We start from the raw sequence: 17,875 nt of genomic DNA, 5'->3' as shown, positions 1-17,875 counted from the left end.
GACCTCCAATTCCTCCTCCCGACCGGGCTGGAATCTGCGCCTGCCACGGCCCTGCCACCGCTGCCGGACGAGGTGCAAGCTGGCAGCTGCACCAGCCCGGGTCCCAACCGCCCGCCAGTCCCCCACCCCAGCGCGGCGCCTCCTCGACTCGCGGGAAAAGGCCCAGGCGTGGGCGGCCGGGTACCTAACTCGGCCACGGTGGCCGCGCAGCCGGACAGTAGGAACTTGCTCGCACGGGGCCATCTCTGGGCGAGCGGCAAAAGCCTCTCCTCGTCCTCTGGGACCGACATTCAGCTGGAACACAGGACGACAATGCACCCCTTCTGGTCGGAGCCCTGAGTCGCAGCTGGCTGCCACCCTGCTAGCACCGCCCTTCCTCAATCGACGCGTGGCGAGGAGGGAACCGTGTCCCTCCTGCGGCTGGACCGGGCGTGCCCAGCGACCCCCGTCGCCGTCCTAGCAGTCCCGGGTTCAGGAGGTCCAGAGCAGAGAGCAGAAAAACAACGCGGGGCCCGATAGGCTTCTGGGAAATGTAGTCCTCCGGGTTCCGCGCCTCTCGGGCCGCCTTCTGTGATTGGCTGCGAGCGGGATGCCCAAGCCACCGCTCCGGATCTCCTTGGCAACAGCTCAAATTCTCCCACTCCATGCGTCCCATCCGCTCCGGCTTGGTCCAGCTTCAGCTGCACCCTGGGTGTCCAGGACTTGAAAGAAAAATGGGGGGAGAAAGCTGTGATGCAAGAAAAAATGGGGGGCGGGGACAGGAGGTGACAGGTAAAAAGGCAGAGGAGCTGCAAAAGTTGCTACAGAAAAGTTTGCAGGTGTGGTGGGTATTTCCTGTCTTCCCAAAAGAAGTTCCACAGCGGGAAAACATTACCTATTTCTGACTCCGAAAGGTGCTAGCTAGATGAAAACAGGGAACGAATTTTCCTAACAGGAATTATAATCCTAGGTTTCCTTGCTCGTTTTTTGTTCCTTCCGTGGAAGAGTTTGCGTAGACGCCCTCTGCATAGGAGGCTGAATTCCTCGGATTGGAGCTGCGTTTAAATTGGGAAAAAAAGATTTCGGGAATTTTTAGAGAATGCAAGAATCAAAGTTTGTGAGTTTAACAAGAGGGCTTTCCAGAGGAGGTAATGGTTTGAAAAATAATTTTTTAAATTGCGTCATGAGTGTAAAGTCTGAATGCAGTAAGCGTACCAGCTCCTTTCAGTTAAATGTTTGTCGTTTATTAATTTCTCAACAATTAATTTAACCAAGTCTCTTTGTTTTGCTTTTGATTGTTTTGTATGGGGGGGCAGACTATGGGGCACATCCAGCCTTTCTCAGGGCTTCCTCTGGGCTCTGTGCTCAGGGATCATTCCTCGTGGGTTTGTGGGACTATATATGGGGCTATATGTGGGGCTAGGAATGGAACCCTCGTAGACCGTGTGCAAGGCAAGAGCCCTACCAGCTGTACTATCTCTCCGGCCTCTCAACCAAGTCTTAAGACAAGGTTCGCCAGGAGATTTTTATCAGTTGTGAAATGCAGTTTATATTAGTTATGAAGTGAAATAGAATTTTTTTGCATTTGCCATTGTGTTTTCGGAAAATAGAGATTATAAATGCTGGTTAATTTATCATAGTTAAAAATCCTCAGTGCATGGTAACTAAGTGCATTAATTGGGAAACACAGTATTAGTCTATTAATTTGAATTTATGAAGACACATGAATTAACATTGGAATCAAAATTAATACCAGGTGCTTGCAAAAATGTTTAGAAAGGATCTTCACAAATTTAATTTGCATTTTTTCAGCCTGTTACTATTCAATGATGATGAAATCCTTTTCACTACACTCTAAAGAAATTTGTAATCAATGTTACAGTAGATATTTTGTCCTTAGCATGTCTTTCAAAAGTAGTATGTAAATTACTGTCAACTTTTTTTTGACAGAAGTTCTAGGGTGTTTGGGCCCACACAGAGCTTCTAAGTGTTTGTTCTTGGCTCTGTACTCAGAGATTACTCCTGGCAGTGCTTGGGATCTCTTTTACCCACTGTCAACTTTTTAATTTTTGATTTCGGTTAGTGCCTCAATAAACATTCTCTAAGCATCTATAATGTATTGTTGGTCTTCTTTGAACCTAAAAACAAGATTAAAGTGGAGCTGGCCAGTCAAAATTATGAGTATTTAAATTCTTTGTATTATTTTGTTACTCTTGCACAATGGTTCTTTTGAGCACCCTGAAAGCAGTGTAATGCCTTAAGGCACTTTCCTGACGAACACAGTGTCCTGAGTTCAAATCTTGATGCCATCTGAAGATGGACCTGTGGAGAGTCATGCGGTCCTGAACCTTATCCCCAGTGCCTTGAATGCAGTGGTCTGATCCTGATACTGACTGCTTCACTCCCAATGATGAGAAAATATTTTTTAAGAAGAAAAGGTAATAATTTATAAATATGTTTCTATCTATAGGTAAAATATTTATTTATACATAAAATATGTAAATATACATAAAATTTATACAAAAATACATATTTATACAATAAAATAGAGTATATTAATAAAATGAAAGTAATTCTCTCATCTCTTCCCTTAACTAATTTCCAGCAAATAATTCCAATATGAATGTTTTCAGTCTCAAGTTGTTACTAGATAAAATAATTGACCCTTGCTGCTGAAAAGAAGGCATCATTATACATCTTCCAATTTGTCTCACTAAGTGCAGCTAAAAAATATCCCTGGGAAATATTTTGTAAAACAAACATAAGTCTGTGAATTCCCTAAGTCTTTTTTATGCTACATATATCTAGATTTGGTTCTAAAAATGGCATTATCCTAGATACACCAGTGAGTACAGATTTCCCTCCTCCTTATCTCCCCCAAAAAGCATCAGGAAAGGAGCAGCCTAGTAAGACAGAAATTTCTAGAAAAGAAGTTTCTCTGGCCCAACAACAACAACAACAATAAAACTGGTAGAAATACACTTTGCCTTTATCTGAGTCAACAAATCATGCATGGAAAGCCTAGCCATTGGCCCCCAGATCATGTAAATAAACCCTCCTTTCCTATGTTGGAGAAGTCTGGCACAGGATCTTGACCTTAATACTATTCAATGATAATAAAGTTATCCCAATGCATGTGGATAGAGGTCACTTTGGGGACCTGAATTTCACCTCAAAATAGCCATTATCAGGAGACCTATCCTACTCATTGGTGTGGTAAGCAACAAGTCAGGATTTTCACCATAGCACAGCACCTGAATTTCTTTCTTTTTTTGGGGGGGGGGCTTTTTGGGCCACACCTGGCGATGCACAGGGGTTACTCCTGGCTCTGCACTCAGGAACCACTCCTGGCGGTGCTCAGGGGACCATATGGGATGCTGGGAATCAAACCCGGCTCAGCTGCATGCAAGGCAAACTCCCTACCCACTGTGCTATCACTCCAGCCCCCTGAATTTCTTTATTCTTATGTCTGTGAGCACTAATGAGAAACCACTATTTCTCTCAGCTAGAATATGATATAAAACCTAGTTAGGGGACTTTAATTTTCACTCCAACTCCAGCTATAATCAGCAGACCTTTCTTCTTCAGCTACGAATAGAAGCATAATGAAGAAACTGTCACTGTCACTGTATCACTGTCATCCATTGCTCATTGATTCGTTCAAGCGGGTACCAGTAACATCTCCATTGTGGGACTTGTTGTTACTATTTTTGGCATATTGAATACACCATGGGTAGCTTGCCAGGCTCTGCCGTGCAGGCGGGATACTCTCAGTGCTTGCCAGGCTCTCTGAGAGCGACAAAGGAATCGAACCTGGGTAGGCCGCATGCAAGGCAAACACCCTACTCATTTTATCATTCACTCTTCCACCACCAACAACTTGGCAATAATGTAGCATCCTCCTTTCTACTTCAGAATAATCATCAAAAGATGCCAGGGGAAAAAAAATATTTTAAATAGGGTTCATTATTTAAAAGTAGTATTATAGCCTAATATACCAAACATACAGATTTTAATGACAAATCACTCTATATCAAGAACAGAGAAACCTAAACTTGATAACACAAACAGCAAATGTCAACATTGAGATGACAAAGATCATTAGAATTATCTGAAAAGGATGTTAATTGAACTCTGTGAAAATTCTTCAAGAAGTAATTATAAATATGCTCAAACAAATGAAAAAGAAATAGTATCAATGAAGAAAGTCTCTTCAAAGAAATAGCATATACTTGAAGCAAGTGGAAAGTTTAGGCATAAATATCTTCATAATTTTCTGGGGCTAATAAGATAGTTTAATACTGGGTAGGATGCTTGCCTTGCACACAGCCTACCTGGGTTCAGTTCCCAACAACCCATATCATTCCCTGAACACCACCAGGAGTAATTACTGAGTGCAGAGTCAGGTGTAAGCCCTGAGCATTGACGGTGGGCTCACCCCAAAACAAAAAAAAAAATCTTTGTATTTTGGGAATTTTGGAAATAAGATAATTAAAAAGTTTAAAACTCAGTGGATGGGTACAATAGTACAATGAATAAAAGAGAATAGAACCAGCAAATTTATGTATAGTTCAATATAAATTATCTAACATATATACTAGAATATTAACTGATGAAAATGATCAGAACATCAAGGGCTCTAGAACCTATAAAATTTATGTCAGCAGACTCCCAGAGGAGACATAGAACTAAAAAGGATTTGTAAAAATAATAACTGAAAAAATTTCAAATGTTAAAATAAATAATTTAAATAGCTAATTCACAGAGCATATTTGGTATGCCAAAAACAGTAACAAGTCTCACAATGGAGAGGTTACTGGTGCCCACTCAAGCAAATTGATGAGCAACAAGACTACAGTGATACAGTGATATAGTGGTTAAAACAAAAATTTTAACACTGTTTAGTATTGGTGATAAATGTGTGTAAAAGCATAATTATAAATAAAAGTAACTAAAAATCTTTGAAGAGAAATTCTTTTGAATTAGTGATTATAGCATTTGACTATGCAAGACATATATGCATATATATTCAGTCCCTAAAAAGATATACATAAAGTATACATGAAAATATTGCAGATAGGTCAAAATGGAAATTTTTTTAAGTGTTAGCAAGTAACCCACAGAAGATTAAGCAAAACCAAAAAACAAAAATCATACTAAATGGAAAATTAAATGTAAAAATAGAAGGCTTAGCCTTAAACAACTTATAATTGCTGTATTATAAATGGTATAAATATAATTCCTAAAAGACAAATATTTGAAGAATGGACAAAAATTGACCCAATTATACTATGTAGACATAGAAAAATCACTTCTAGTTTATGACTGATGGAAAATAAAAATATGGAAAAAAATCTGTATCCTCCTCTGGGCTCAACGGGACCGGGACCGGGAGCGGAGATCCTCTGCCCGTTTACCCCGTCTCCAACGATCCAGAGTTTATGGCCATAAGACACCTCCTGCCAGCACCAGATAATCTCGTCATCTGCCACCATCCAGATCATGCACCACACTGCCACACTGCAACCCACATGCTCTGGATGAGCCTCACGTATGAGTGAATGTATTCCTGGATTACGAATGCTGCCATGTGACACATCGTAAGACATTCCCTACCCATTCTCCATAATTACCACACCACTTTTGATGGGGTTCAAATAGTAGGCAACAAATAATAGTACTGTAGCACTGTTGTCCTGTTAATTGATTTGATCGAGTGGGCACCAGTAACGTCTCCATTGTGAGACTTGTTACTGTTTTTGGCATATTGAATATGCCACGGGTAGCTGGCCAGGCTCTGCCATGCGGGCAGGATACTCTTGATAGCTTGCTGGACTGTCTAAGAGGGATGGAAGAATTGAACATGGGTAGACGGCATGCAAGGCAAACGCCCTACCCACTGTGCTTTCACTCCAGTCCAACAAAGCATAGAGGGAAATATATATGTGCATATATACATATTTTCAGATACATATACAAAAGTTCACATCACTCAACCTTTAAAAACGTTAGTGATATCCTAAAGAAGGTCTTAATGGCCCCTGCCAAAATAGAACAATCTTCACACTGTCTTCTCTACGGATACTTTTTTGTAGCATTTTCAGTGGGTTTGCATAACAGACAATGCAAAATATATTATTTTGGTTGTGCTTTGGGACAGGGATTGGGGCTTGGGGTGGAAACATCCCAAATTTGGTGGTGGGAAGGTCTAATGGTGATGGGATTGATGTCTGAATATTAAATGTCATCTAATATTTTGAACTACCTTATAAAATTAAAAAAATAAAAAATCTGTATCCTCAATATTAATTAAAATAAAGTAGGTGTGGCTTTCTTGTAGTCCTAGAAGAAAGTTTAGATATCTCATTTTATACAGTGGAAATGACATCTGTATCTATATATTCATTGCAGCACAGTTCACAATAGCCAGAATCTGGAAAAATTTTGAGTGCCCGAGAACAGATGACTGGTTAAAGAAACTTTGGTACATCTACACAATGGAATACTATGCAGCTGTCAGGAGAGATGAAGTCGTGAAATTTGCATATAAGACGATCAATATGGAGAGTATCATGCTAAGTGAAATGAGCAGAGAGAGAGGGACAGACAAACAATGACTGCACTTATTTGTGGAATATAAAGTAACAAAATGGTAGATAAAGTAACAGAATGGGAGGCTAACAGTCAAGGATAATAGAGATAAGGGACATGAGGATTGTTCCATGGCTTGGAAGTTGGCCTCACATGCTGGGGGAAAAGGCAGTTAGGATGGAGAAGGGATCACTAAGTAAATGATGATTGGAGAGGTTGCCCGGGAGGGGAGATATGTGCTGAAAGTAGACCAAGGACCAAAAACAATGTCCTCTTCATGTTTATTATGCAAATCATAATGCCCCAAATTAGAGAAAGAGTAGGAAGGACTATACCTGCCACAGAGGCAGGGAGTAGGGTGGGATGGGGTGGTGGGTGGGACACTGGGAACAATGGTGGTGGAAAATGTGCACTAATGGAAGGATAGATGCTTGAGCGTTGTGTGACTGAAACGTAATCATGCAAGTTTGTAACTGTATCTCACGGTGATCCAATAAAACTTCTTAAAAAAAAAGAATTTTAACGAACTCAAACAAAAATAATTTTTAAAATTATTTTTTATTGAATCACTGTGAAATACAGTTACAAAGTTTGCATATTTGATCCACCACCAAACCCCCGCATACCTCCCTCCCACTCCCCCTCTGCCTGTGTGGCAGACATTTTTCACTTTACTCTTTCCTTACTTTGATTACATTCAAAACAGGAATCTCATTATTATTATTTGAAGGTTCTCCTCCAACAGTTAGACATGCTGGATGGCATCAATAGATTGTATGCATCCCGGAGCCATGTTAGTAGCTGCTCAGTGTCGCCGGGGCTCCATCTGGAGAAGGCATACCGGCTGTACCTCCTCCGTCTGGCTCCCCGGTGTTGCTGGCCGGGCCTGGGGTCCAGAGCATTCTCCGGCCTGCGTGGCTTACCGGAACGCCCAAATTCTTCTCTGTTGAATGCGGCAAGATCTCAAACAAAAATATTTTAATATTAATTAATAAATAGTTGCAGATAGAGACTATTGGAAATTAATGTAAATATCTGGATCACTAATATAAGAAAAGGACACTGTGTTATTTGGTAGTTCACAACCTCCTGATAGTACCAAATAGTGTGTCATAGAACTGAAATGTGCTATTTCATGGAAACTCTAGAAATGATCATTATACAGGGGTAGTGATGTGTGTATGTGATATTTTAAGATGTTTGTAATAACTATAGTGGGATATGAAATATAGGTGGTCAATTTAATAATGTATGTATCATATAAACATCTACATGTTTACATGCATATTGTAAACTCAGTGTGACCATAGGGAGAAATGAGAATAATTTAAACCAGGTTTACCATTTTGGCACCCAGAGCGGCTTCTTGCAGCAATGCATCTAGACTGTGAACTGAGCTACAACCTCGTACCGCCTGGGGAGGGATTTTCCCTCTCTGCCCTGTTTTTCCGAGCAAAAAATGGTGGCAGTGGCAGCATCCATGTGGTGAGAACCACCCTCTGAGACCCCCAACCCAGATGTAGGACTTTTTTAGTGACGTAGCCTGTGGGTGATCCAGGGGGGTGGGGCATTACCGGCACGCCTTCTGCCCAGATATGATCTGGAGCTGCAGCGAAAGACACGAACCCTCTGCTCCTAAAGACTTTGATCGAGAGGTCTTCTAACCCATTTTGGCACCCAGAGAGGCTTCTTGCAGCTATGCATCTAGACTGTGAACTGAGCTAAAATATCAGAAACCCAAAGCTCATAGAGTCTTCATTCTCAGCAATGAAAAGAAATTATTAAATGATGCCTTTTCAGCAGGCCTGATTGTTGGGGGAAAAATTCCAAACAATAATAGTGAGTTCTTTATTGAACTATTGAATATATTCAAAGTATAGAGAGAATAAAGTGAAGATCATTAGCTACTTAGGTGGGGGTTGGGGAGGAGGGGGGTATATTGTGGTTCTTGGTAGTGGAACATGTGCACTGGTGAAGGGATGGGGGTTTAATCAGTATATGACTGAGACTTAAACCTGAAAGCTTTGTAATTTTTTTCATGGTGATTCAATAAAATAAAAACTTAAAAAAAATAAACCAGGTTTAGAATCCATATGTTTACTCATTGGTCAGAGATGGATCACTCCACAGTATGCAAGGTCATAACTAACAGTGTCAGTCAAGAGGTAGAATACAGAGAAAATCCAAGGCCAGAGCACTTATTGGACATTATCAGGAAAGGTAAGACAGGGTGCTGTGAACAATTTAAGACTATTTTGAAAAATTTCTGTGGACTTTTGGTTCTAGGGGATTTTAGGTCTTTAATTGCTTAGTATCTGATCCTAGGATGATTTAGGGCAGGAGAAATATTGGCTGGTATGTGATAAATTAGAAGATAGTCTAGGATATAAACTCTGTAGAGTTGTGGATTTACACTTTTTATTTTATTTTTTTGTTTCTTTTTTTAGGTCACACCTGGCTATGCACAAAGGTCACTCCTGGCTCTGCACTCAGAAATTACCCTTGACGGTGCTCAGGGAATATGGGATGCTGGGAATCGAACCCAGGTGGGCCGCGTGCTAGGCAAATGCCTTACCCACTGTGCTATCACTCCAGCCCCAAATTTACACTTTTTAAAAAAATGTAAAAAAATCATACTCCTGACTGGCTGAGCCCTTTTCTATTTGTAAGAGCCATGTACAAGGACAGTATTGATTAATTTGTGAGTCCAACATGTCAGACTATCAAGAAAAAAAGTACTGTTAATATAATTAACCTATAGGCAAGAAATCTAAGAACATGTGATTGGACAGTTGGCTTCTTTTAATAATGGAGCCATGGATAAGATTGTGGTTTATTGCTATATTCATAGTTGGAAAAAACTGTGACAGTAAATTTGCAGGTCAGCAAAATAATTACTATTTCCCAATAAAGTTAGGGACTCCCTAAAGTCAAATCCTGCGGAAGAGTATGTTTATAAACTCTAATAGTGATATGGTACAAAGTGAACATTTTATATGTTAGAAGAGAAGAAACATGAATGCAGAAAACAAGAAAGTAAGAAGTAGGTAATTTCTAACATAAATGAGTCTTGGCATTTAACAGGCATAAGAACTTCCATATCTGTAAACCTGCATGGATGATGGGTACAAACAGTTTGGTTTGTTTGTTTGCAAGGCTTGGTAGGGAAGTTGAGAGTATCTTATTTGGTTGCCCCGTAAATTACAAAAGCAGGAAAATTATCACGGAATAGAGAGAGTTGGGTAAGGTATACAAGTAAATAGTCATTTTGAAGAGATACAGAATGCATTTAGATAACTTCAGATTTGTGAGATTCAAGAAATAATGGATTTTTGTAAATTTGTGGTCAAATAAATCAACAACTTTGAATCTTTTCCTATGTTGTCGTATGTTTTTTAGCTTGTGCCCCCTCCTTTCTTTTTGTTGTTGTTGTTACTGCTTAAATAACCCAAAATCTTATACATAATTGTGATACTCACCTACATACATAATGACAGACATGGTTGTACAGTTCAACCTAAGCTAAACTTAGAGTTTTGGACTTGCTGGAAGGGAATAATTTGTTGTATAACTTAGTAACACAATAGGGTGCTACCAGGATTTCCTGAAGCAAATAGATAGTACCGAGTATTCCATTTGTGACTAATACCCTACCACTGAGCTATTCTTAGGGCCATAATCTTTTCCTTGAACAAAGTTAAACTATATTCTGCCTATGAGCCAACTGATACCTTGAAAATAATGTTTAAGTATCACAGATTTTATATTATTTTATTTTACTTTTCTTTTTTTTAATTTAATTTTTTTTTTATTTATTTATTTTTTTTTATTGAATCACCAAGTGGAGGGTTACAAAGTTCTCAGGGTTATGTCAGTTATACAATATTCAAACACCCCTCCCTTCACCAGTGCCCATCTTCCATCCCCAACCCCCCCAGTATATCTGCCGCCCCCTCCCACCTCCCTAGTCCCCACCCTTGTACGTGATAAGTTTCACTTCATTTGCGCTTATCTCGATTACATTCCATGTTTCAACACACAACTCACTACTGTTGCTGGGGTTTCCCCCCAAAAAGAAAAAGACAGTCCTATTGCCAATGAGGCATTTGATAATTCTCCATTACTAAGCATATAGAGATATTAAGTCCTGCTGTTTGTTACATAACTTTTCTTTTTCCCCCTTGCCCCGCGCCACCGAGTTCACACCTGTTTAGTAATCGCCACGCTGTCTGACAAAGGGAAAAAAACCGAAGAGGATGGTTATTTCCCGTCATCAGCTGGCGTGGGGCTCTAGCTTAGTTGATAGTCTAGTAGAGTGTCTGGAAGCAGTTTCTGGAACCAAAGCTCTTGCGCTGATATCGGCTCCGCTCGAGATACCACCAGCGTCCCGCTGGTCCATGTACCTAATTTTTCACCTTATTTCCCATTCCCACGCCACCAGGTCTGTTTGCTTAATGGACATCACACTATGTTTGACACCACGCCACGTTTCTTCCCGAGAAAGAAGGATATTTCTTCTCATCCGGCGTGGGGATATAGCTTAGTTCAGTCTAGAGAGATGGCTACCATTTTGATTGCCTTCAATATTTCAACAAAAAACTTACTATTCTTGTTAGGATCACCCACAAAAGTCCGACCCATTAAGAAGGAGCCATTACATACTGCTGATACTAAGATGACATTAGGTCATCTTAGAACTGCCGCGGCCGCGCGGTTCTGGGTTTCTGTCTAAAGTCCAGGGAAAAAGTTGAAGGAGAGAGAGAGAGAGATTTCTGCACGGGGGACCTGGCGGAAACTCTCAAGTCACATACTGCAGGTTGCTGGTGGGCTGCCGGTGTCCCAAGCAGCTCCATCCTCTTCGTCAGTCATTCTGGGGGTGCGGGCGCGGAGAAATGGGAAAGCCCACGTGGCTGCACTCTCTTTAAGTGTCCGATGTGGGCGGAGACCGGTACTTCCCCGCCCTCGATCCCCCGCCAGCCGTGCCGCGCACTTGGGTGCGTCTCTCCATTTTGTGCTCAGAAGTGGGGTAGATGCTGTGCTGTGCCTGCAGGTTGCTGGTGGGCTGCCGGTGTCCCAAGCAGCTCCATCCTCTTCGTCAGTCATTCTGGGGGTGCGGGCGCGGAGAAATGCTTTATTTTACTTTTCAATATTATTGAATCACCATGAGATAGTTACAAGCTTTCATGTCTGGGTTACAATCACACAATGATCAAACACCCATCCCTCCACCAGTGCACATTCCCCACCACCAATATCCCTGGTATACCCCCCCTTTCCCACCCTCCCCCTGCCTCCATGGCAGACAATATTTCCCATACTCTCTCTCTACTTTGGGGCTTATAGCTTGCAACACATACACTGAGAGGTCATCATGTTTGGTCCATTATCTACTTTCAGCATGCATCTCCCATCCCGACTGGTTCCTCCAGCCATCATTTTCTTAGTGATCCCTTCTCTATTCCATCTGCCTTCTCCCCTCCACTCATGAAGCAGGCTTCAGCTATGGGGCAATCCTCCTAGCCCTTATATCTACTGTCCTTGGGTGTCAGCCTCATAAAGTATCACAGATTTTAAAATAATTTCTAATAATTATTCTAATTGTTTGCACCTTCCTTTCTCATAAGTAGTAATAGTTATTGAGAATAATTATTAATAATTATTAGAAATTATATTAAAACTGTGAAAATGTTAATTAACTATAATGTGATTGATTCAGCCAAATATAAATGATAGTGAAAATTATTGGGATAGAAAAATTATGACATATCATTTATATTTGGCTAAATCAATCACATTGTAGTTAATTAACATATGTTCCTAACAATTTTTTATCTTGATTAACTTAAGCATTCAGTTTCTTGGGTAAACATTGTCTTAAATGTGACTCATGTCCCAGTAATTTACAAGAAATGGCTACTAAGATGATCTGGATTTATGTGTTTTCTTTCAGTATGGACCAGTATTTACAATCTTTGTTATGGGTAACCAAATGACTTTTGCTACTGAAGCAGAAGAAATTAGTTTGTTTGCAAGTCCCCTGAATTAGATTTTGTAGAAGCAGTGCAAAAGACCATCTATAGTACAGATAAAGAACATTTTCGGAATGTTCACTTGGAATCTAAAACTAATTTAGGTAACAGTTCATCAGTTCTCTATCAAGAATGGTGAGGGCCTATTATCTTTTTTTAAATCTAACTTTTATTTTTTTAATTTTATATTTTATAAAGTCACTGTCACTGTCATCCCATTGCTCATTGATTTGCTTCAGCGGGCACCAGTAAGGTCTCCATTGTGAGACTTGTCGTTACTGGTTTTGGCATACCCAATACGCCACAGGAAGCTTGCCAGACTCTGCTGTGCAGGTGAGATACTCTCAGTAGCTTGCTGGGCTCTCTGAGAGGGGTGAAGGAATCAAACCCGGGTCAGCCGCATGCAAGGCAAACTCGTTACCCGCTGTGCTATCGCTCCAGCCATAGCTATAAAGTAGTTCAGAATTTTTGATTGCATTTGATATTCCACCTGGGCTGGAGCAACAGTACAGTGGGTAGGGCGTTTGCCTTGCACGCGGCCGGTCAGGGTTCGGTTCCCAGCATACCTTATGGTCTCCCGAGCACTGGTAAGAGTGATTCCTGAGTGTAAAGCCAGGAATAACCCCTGTGCATCACTGGGTGTGACCCAAAAAGCAAAATAACAAAACAAAACAAAAAATAATATTCAAGGGGCTGGAGCGATAGCACAGCAGGTAGGGCGTTTGCCTTGCACGCGGCCAACCCGGGTTCGGTTCCCAGCATCCCATATGGTCCCCTGAGCACCGCCAGGAGTAATTCCTGAGTGCAGAACCAGGAGTAACCCCTGTCCATCACCAGGTGTGACCCAAAAAAGCAAAAAATAACAATAATATAATAAAATAATATTCAAACACTAATCCCATCACCATTACATCTTACACCACCATATTTCAGATGTTTCCATCCCAAGCCCCAACCCCTGACCCAAAGCATAACCAAAATAATTTGTTTTGTATTGTTCATGGGCTGGAGCGATAATGCAGAGGGTAGGGCATTCAGCCTTGCAGGTGGCTGACCCGGGTTCGATTCCTCTGCCCCTCTTGGAGAGCCCAGCAAGCTACCGAGAGTATCTCGCTGCACAGCAGAGCCTGGCAAGCTCCCTGTGGCGTATTGGATATGCCAAAAGTGGTAACAATAGGTCTCACAATGGAGACGTTACGGGTGCCCACTCGAGCAAATCAATGACCAATGAGATGACAGTGACAGTGACAGTGAATTGTTCATTATGAATAAAGCACTGAAAATGCTCCAAAAAAGTTTCTTTAGAGGAAAGTGTGTGAAAGTTGTTGCATTTCACCCAGGGGTCATTAAAACCTTCTATAAGAGATTACTAACATGTTGTTAAAGGTTGAGCCTTGTGTGCTTTTATACATTTATTCATATATATATACATATATGCCACATTTTATTCTTTAGAAGAGGAATAGTAGGAGAAAATAGTATTTGATCATTTTGGTCATTGAAGAACAAATTATTGTCAGCCGAAAGCATTCAAATCTCAGAAATATGTGTGGGAGATATTACCTCACTGTTGTATGCTCTGGAAAATATATGGAATCCGTATCCTATATTGTAGGATAACATTGATTTGTTTTTTCTCCTCTGCTGCAAGGAGCTTAAGTTTATTGGGTAAAACCTGTCACAGTGCTCCTGAAGCACTCCCATATCCTTGGTATTCATCTTTAACTTCTCTGTGCTCTGCTTTCTGTATCTCTTAATAACTCATTTCCCCTAACCAGAACCTATGACTAATAAGGTCAGATCATTCTATGGACTCTGAATTTTCTATTTGTAAGTGAACTATTACTTTTCTCTTTCCCTTATGTCCTTTGCATAGTTTAGTTTAGGGCAATGTCCTTTTTGTATAGAAACAGGGTGACAGTTAATGCTGTATCTTGGTAACTTGGGAGTTAATTGACTCCAAATAATATTTGCTCCTGGGTCACTTATCACTTGTCACTTGTCATCCCATTGATCTTCAATTTGTTTGAGTGGGCACCAGTAACGTTTCCATTTGTCCCTGTTGCATGCTAGTGTATCCCAATGATATCTGCTCGCTCCAGGAACAGGAAGAGCCTCAAACCATTCATTCAGGGTTTTGACGAAAAAGTCTGACCATCTGGTAGGTGGGGAGCCGTCCTGTAGAATCCATTCGGCAACAGCGCTAGTCCAGCGGTTGCCTCAATTCCTCTTTGGGATACCCAAATAGCATTCTCATCCTGTTTTTTTATGGCCCAGGTCTCTGAGGCATATGTTAGTGCAGGAAGAACGGTGGAGTCAAAAAGATGTGCCCGAAGCTGGAGTTTCTTTGTCCTCTTAACCACTTCTTTGATACTCTTGAAGGCGTTCCATGCTGCTCTCTTCCTCCTGCGCAGTTCTGGAGCCAAATCATTCCACATGTTGAGTTCTAGACCCAGGTACACATGGCTGCCGCATTCAGAGATGTTCATTCTGTTGAGAGCAAATGGAACATCAGGGACTAGTTTGTTTTTCATGAACATTGTTTTGCTGAGATTCAGCTGCAATCTGACCTTTCCACACTTGCGGTCGAAGTTGGCCAGCATTTGTGCTGCTTGGCTGCTTGGTGTTATTAAAACAATGTCATCACGTGCCACTGGCCAAGCAGGTGAAAACAGAGATAAATAAATGGCACTATCTCAAACTAAGAAGCTTCTGCACCTCAAGAGAAACAGTGACCAAAGTACAAAGACAATCTACAGAACGGGAAAGGATATTTATGCAGTACCCATCTGATAAAGGGTTGATAACAAGGATATACAATGCACTGGTTGAACTCCACAAGAAGAAAACTGCCAACCCGATCAAAAAATGGGGTGATGAAATGAACAGAAATTTTCCTAAAGAAGAAATCCGAATGGCTCAGAGGCACATGAGAAAATGTTCCACATCACTAATCATCAGGGAGATGCAGATCAAAACAACAATGAGATATCATCTCACACCACAGAGACTGGCCCACATCCCAAAAAACAAAAACAACCGGTATTGGCATGGATGTGGGGAGAAAGGGACTCTTTTTCACTGCTGGTGGGAATGCCGACTCATTCAGCCCTTTTGGAAAACAATATGGACAATTCTCAAAAAATTAGAAATTGACCTTCCTTTTGACCCAGCAATACCACTCTTGGTAATATATCCCGGAGAGGCAAAAAGGTATAGTAGAGATGGCATCTGCATTTCTATGTTTATTGCAGCACTGTTTACAATAGCCAGAATCTGGAAAAAATCAGAGTGCCCCAAAACAGATGACTGGTTAAAGAAACTCTGGTACATCTACACAATGGAATACTATGTAGCTGTCAGAAAACAGGAAGTCATGAAATTTGCATATAAATGGATCAACATGGAAAGTATCATGTTGAGTGAAATGAGTCAGAAAGAGGGGGACAGACATAGAAAGACTGCACTCATATGGAATATAATATAATTGAGAAGTGCAAGTTTGCAGTGATGCAATTCCTGGCAGATCTTTCTCTGGACTTAGTTACTAAAATACTAAAATACAGAAACCCAAAACCGTGAGGCCACTAGGTGTGGTCACTCGACCTCATACCTCTTCATTCTCAGCAATGGAAAATAAATTGTCAAATGCTTCCTTTTCAGCAGGTCTGACTTTAGGGGAGAGACTCTCCAAACAATAATAGTGAGTTTTGTTGAAATATTGAATGCAATCAAAGTGAAAGTAAAGTGAAATTTATCAGTTACACAGGCAAGGGAGGGGCTAGTGGTGGTGGGGAGGGCTAGGGGCGTGGGGGGGCTAGGGGCGTGGGGGGGCTAGGGGTGTGGGGGGACGGGGTGGAGCTATACTGTGATTCTTGGTGGTGGAATATTTGCACTGGTGAAGGGATGGGGGTTCGAGCATTGTATAACTGAGACTTAAACCTGAAAATTGTGTAACTTTCCACATGGTGACTCAATAAAAAAATTAAAAAAAAATAATGTCATCAGCAAAGCATATGTGGTGTAGTTGCTGACCGTCTGTCTTCACTGCCATTCCTTCCCATTCCAGTCGTCGCATGACATTCTCGAGGGTGGCACTGAAGATTTTCAGTGAAATGGTATCACCCTGCTGAACCCCTCTCTTTATGTCAATGAGCACTTCCTCGTAGAATGGTGAGATCCTGGTGGTGAATCTGTAATACAGCTCGCAGAAGGTCTTGATGTACTGAGTTTGAACGCCCTGTTTGGCTAGGGCTTCGATGACTGCTTCAGTCTCAACAGAATCAAAAGTTTTCTTTAAATCGATGAACGTTTGACAGAGTGGCATCTTGAACTTTTGCAAAACTTCAATGAGCTTGGTCACTGTGTGGATATGGTCGATTGTGCTGAATCCTTTTTGGAACCCGGCTTGCTCACATGGTTGCCCTTCCTCTAGTGTTCTGCCTATTCTATTCAGAATGACTTGAGTGAATAACTTGTAGATTATGGGCAACAGGCAGGTTGGGCAATAGTTGCCGATGTCGTGGATGTCTCCATTCTTGTACAACAGAATGGTCTTTCTGGTTTTCCATTGGGATGGAACCTTGCATTCAGATAGATAGCATGTGAAGAGCCTAGCCAGTGTATTTACAAGCACTGGCAGCAGATTCTTCAAGTGTTCAGGTCTGACCTTGTCTGGACCGGGTGCTGTATGCATCTTTACTGAGAAAATGGCATGTTGGATTTCAGAATGGAGGACATTGGGAACAACATATCCATTCTGCTGAATTTGGTATGTGGGCAGATCGACATGGCTATCAAAGAGATTCGAGTAGAAGTTGTGTATAACCTTTTCCATTGCCCTTCTGGGAGATGTGATAGATCCATCAGGATGTTGGAGGGCAGTTATTTTGGTCTTATAGTTGGCGAAGGACAGGCAGGCATTGCGAATACTTTTCCCGGCTTCTGTCGCATTGGCCAACACTGCTGCTCTTCTCTCTTTGAGGTCTTCCTTTACTGATTCTCTGCACAGCTTTGTGAGCTCGGTTGTTAGCTTGTAATTGCCTGAGGCTCTCGCCAGACCACATTGGCAAATGAGCTCGAGAGTTTCTGAGGACAGGCGACTTTTTGTGGTTTTCTCTCTCTCTGCATTCCTCCCACAATCATGGAGGTGCTGTACCAGTCAATCATATTCCTCATTGATGTTATCAACGACAGCATCTTCCCATATTGCTGCAGTAGTGCCAAAGAGCTCTCAGTTGGTGGTAGTTCTGGTAGTTCTCTTCTTAAACTTTGTA

The 17,875-nt window shown here is 41.4% G+C and overlaps 2 protein-coding genes across 5 annotated transcripts in view; one reads left to right on the top strand and one right to left on the bottom strand.

The window, feature by feature from the left end:
* SLC25A27 (solute carrier family 25 member 27) overlaps positions 1-638 on the bottom strand; it is a 42,323-nt gene extending 41,685 nt beyond the window's left edge. For 2 of the 4 annotated variants that reach the window (XM_055134682.1, XM_055134681.1), the window contains exon 1: positions 185-638. In XM_055134682.1, the coding sequence (XP_054990657.1) occupies positions 185-290 (106 nt within the window). In that variant the 5' untranslated portion in view covers positions 291-638. The remainder of the gene's footprint in view (positions 1-184) is intronic. The other 2 variants (XM_004605838.2, XM_055134683.1) reach the window with 2 other exon arrangements.
* A 6-nt stretch (positions 639-644) lies between these two features.
* Positions 645-17,875, top strand: part of LOC101538881 (24-hydroxycholesterol 7-alpha-hydroxylase) — a 126,501-nt gene continuing 109,270 nt past the window's right edge. Inside the window, 4 exon segments of the mRNA XM_055136690.1 lie at positions 645-818; positions 12,521-12,596; positions 12,599-12,734; positions 15,014-15,055. Of these exon segments, the coding sequence (XP_054992665.1) occupies positions 645-818; positions 12,521-12,596; positions 12,599-12,734; positions 15,014-15,055 (428 nt within the window).

Source organism: Sorex araneus, chromosome 4 (assembly GCF_027595985.1).
Source record: "Sorex araneus isolate mSorAra2 chromosome 4, mSorAra2.pri, whole genome shotgun sequence".
NCBI lineage: Eukaryota > Metazoa > Chordata > Mammalia > Eulipotyphla > Soricidae > Sorex > Sorex araneus.
The sequence above is the reverse complement of the archived record's forward strand: the minus strand, read 5'-3'. Positions and strand labels throughout refer to the sequence as shown.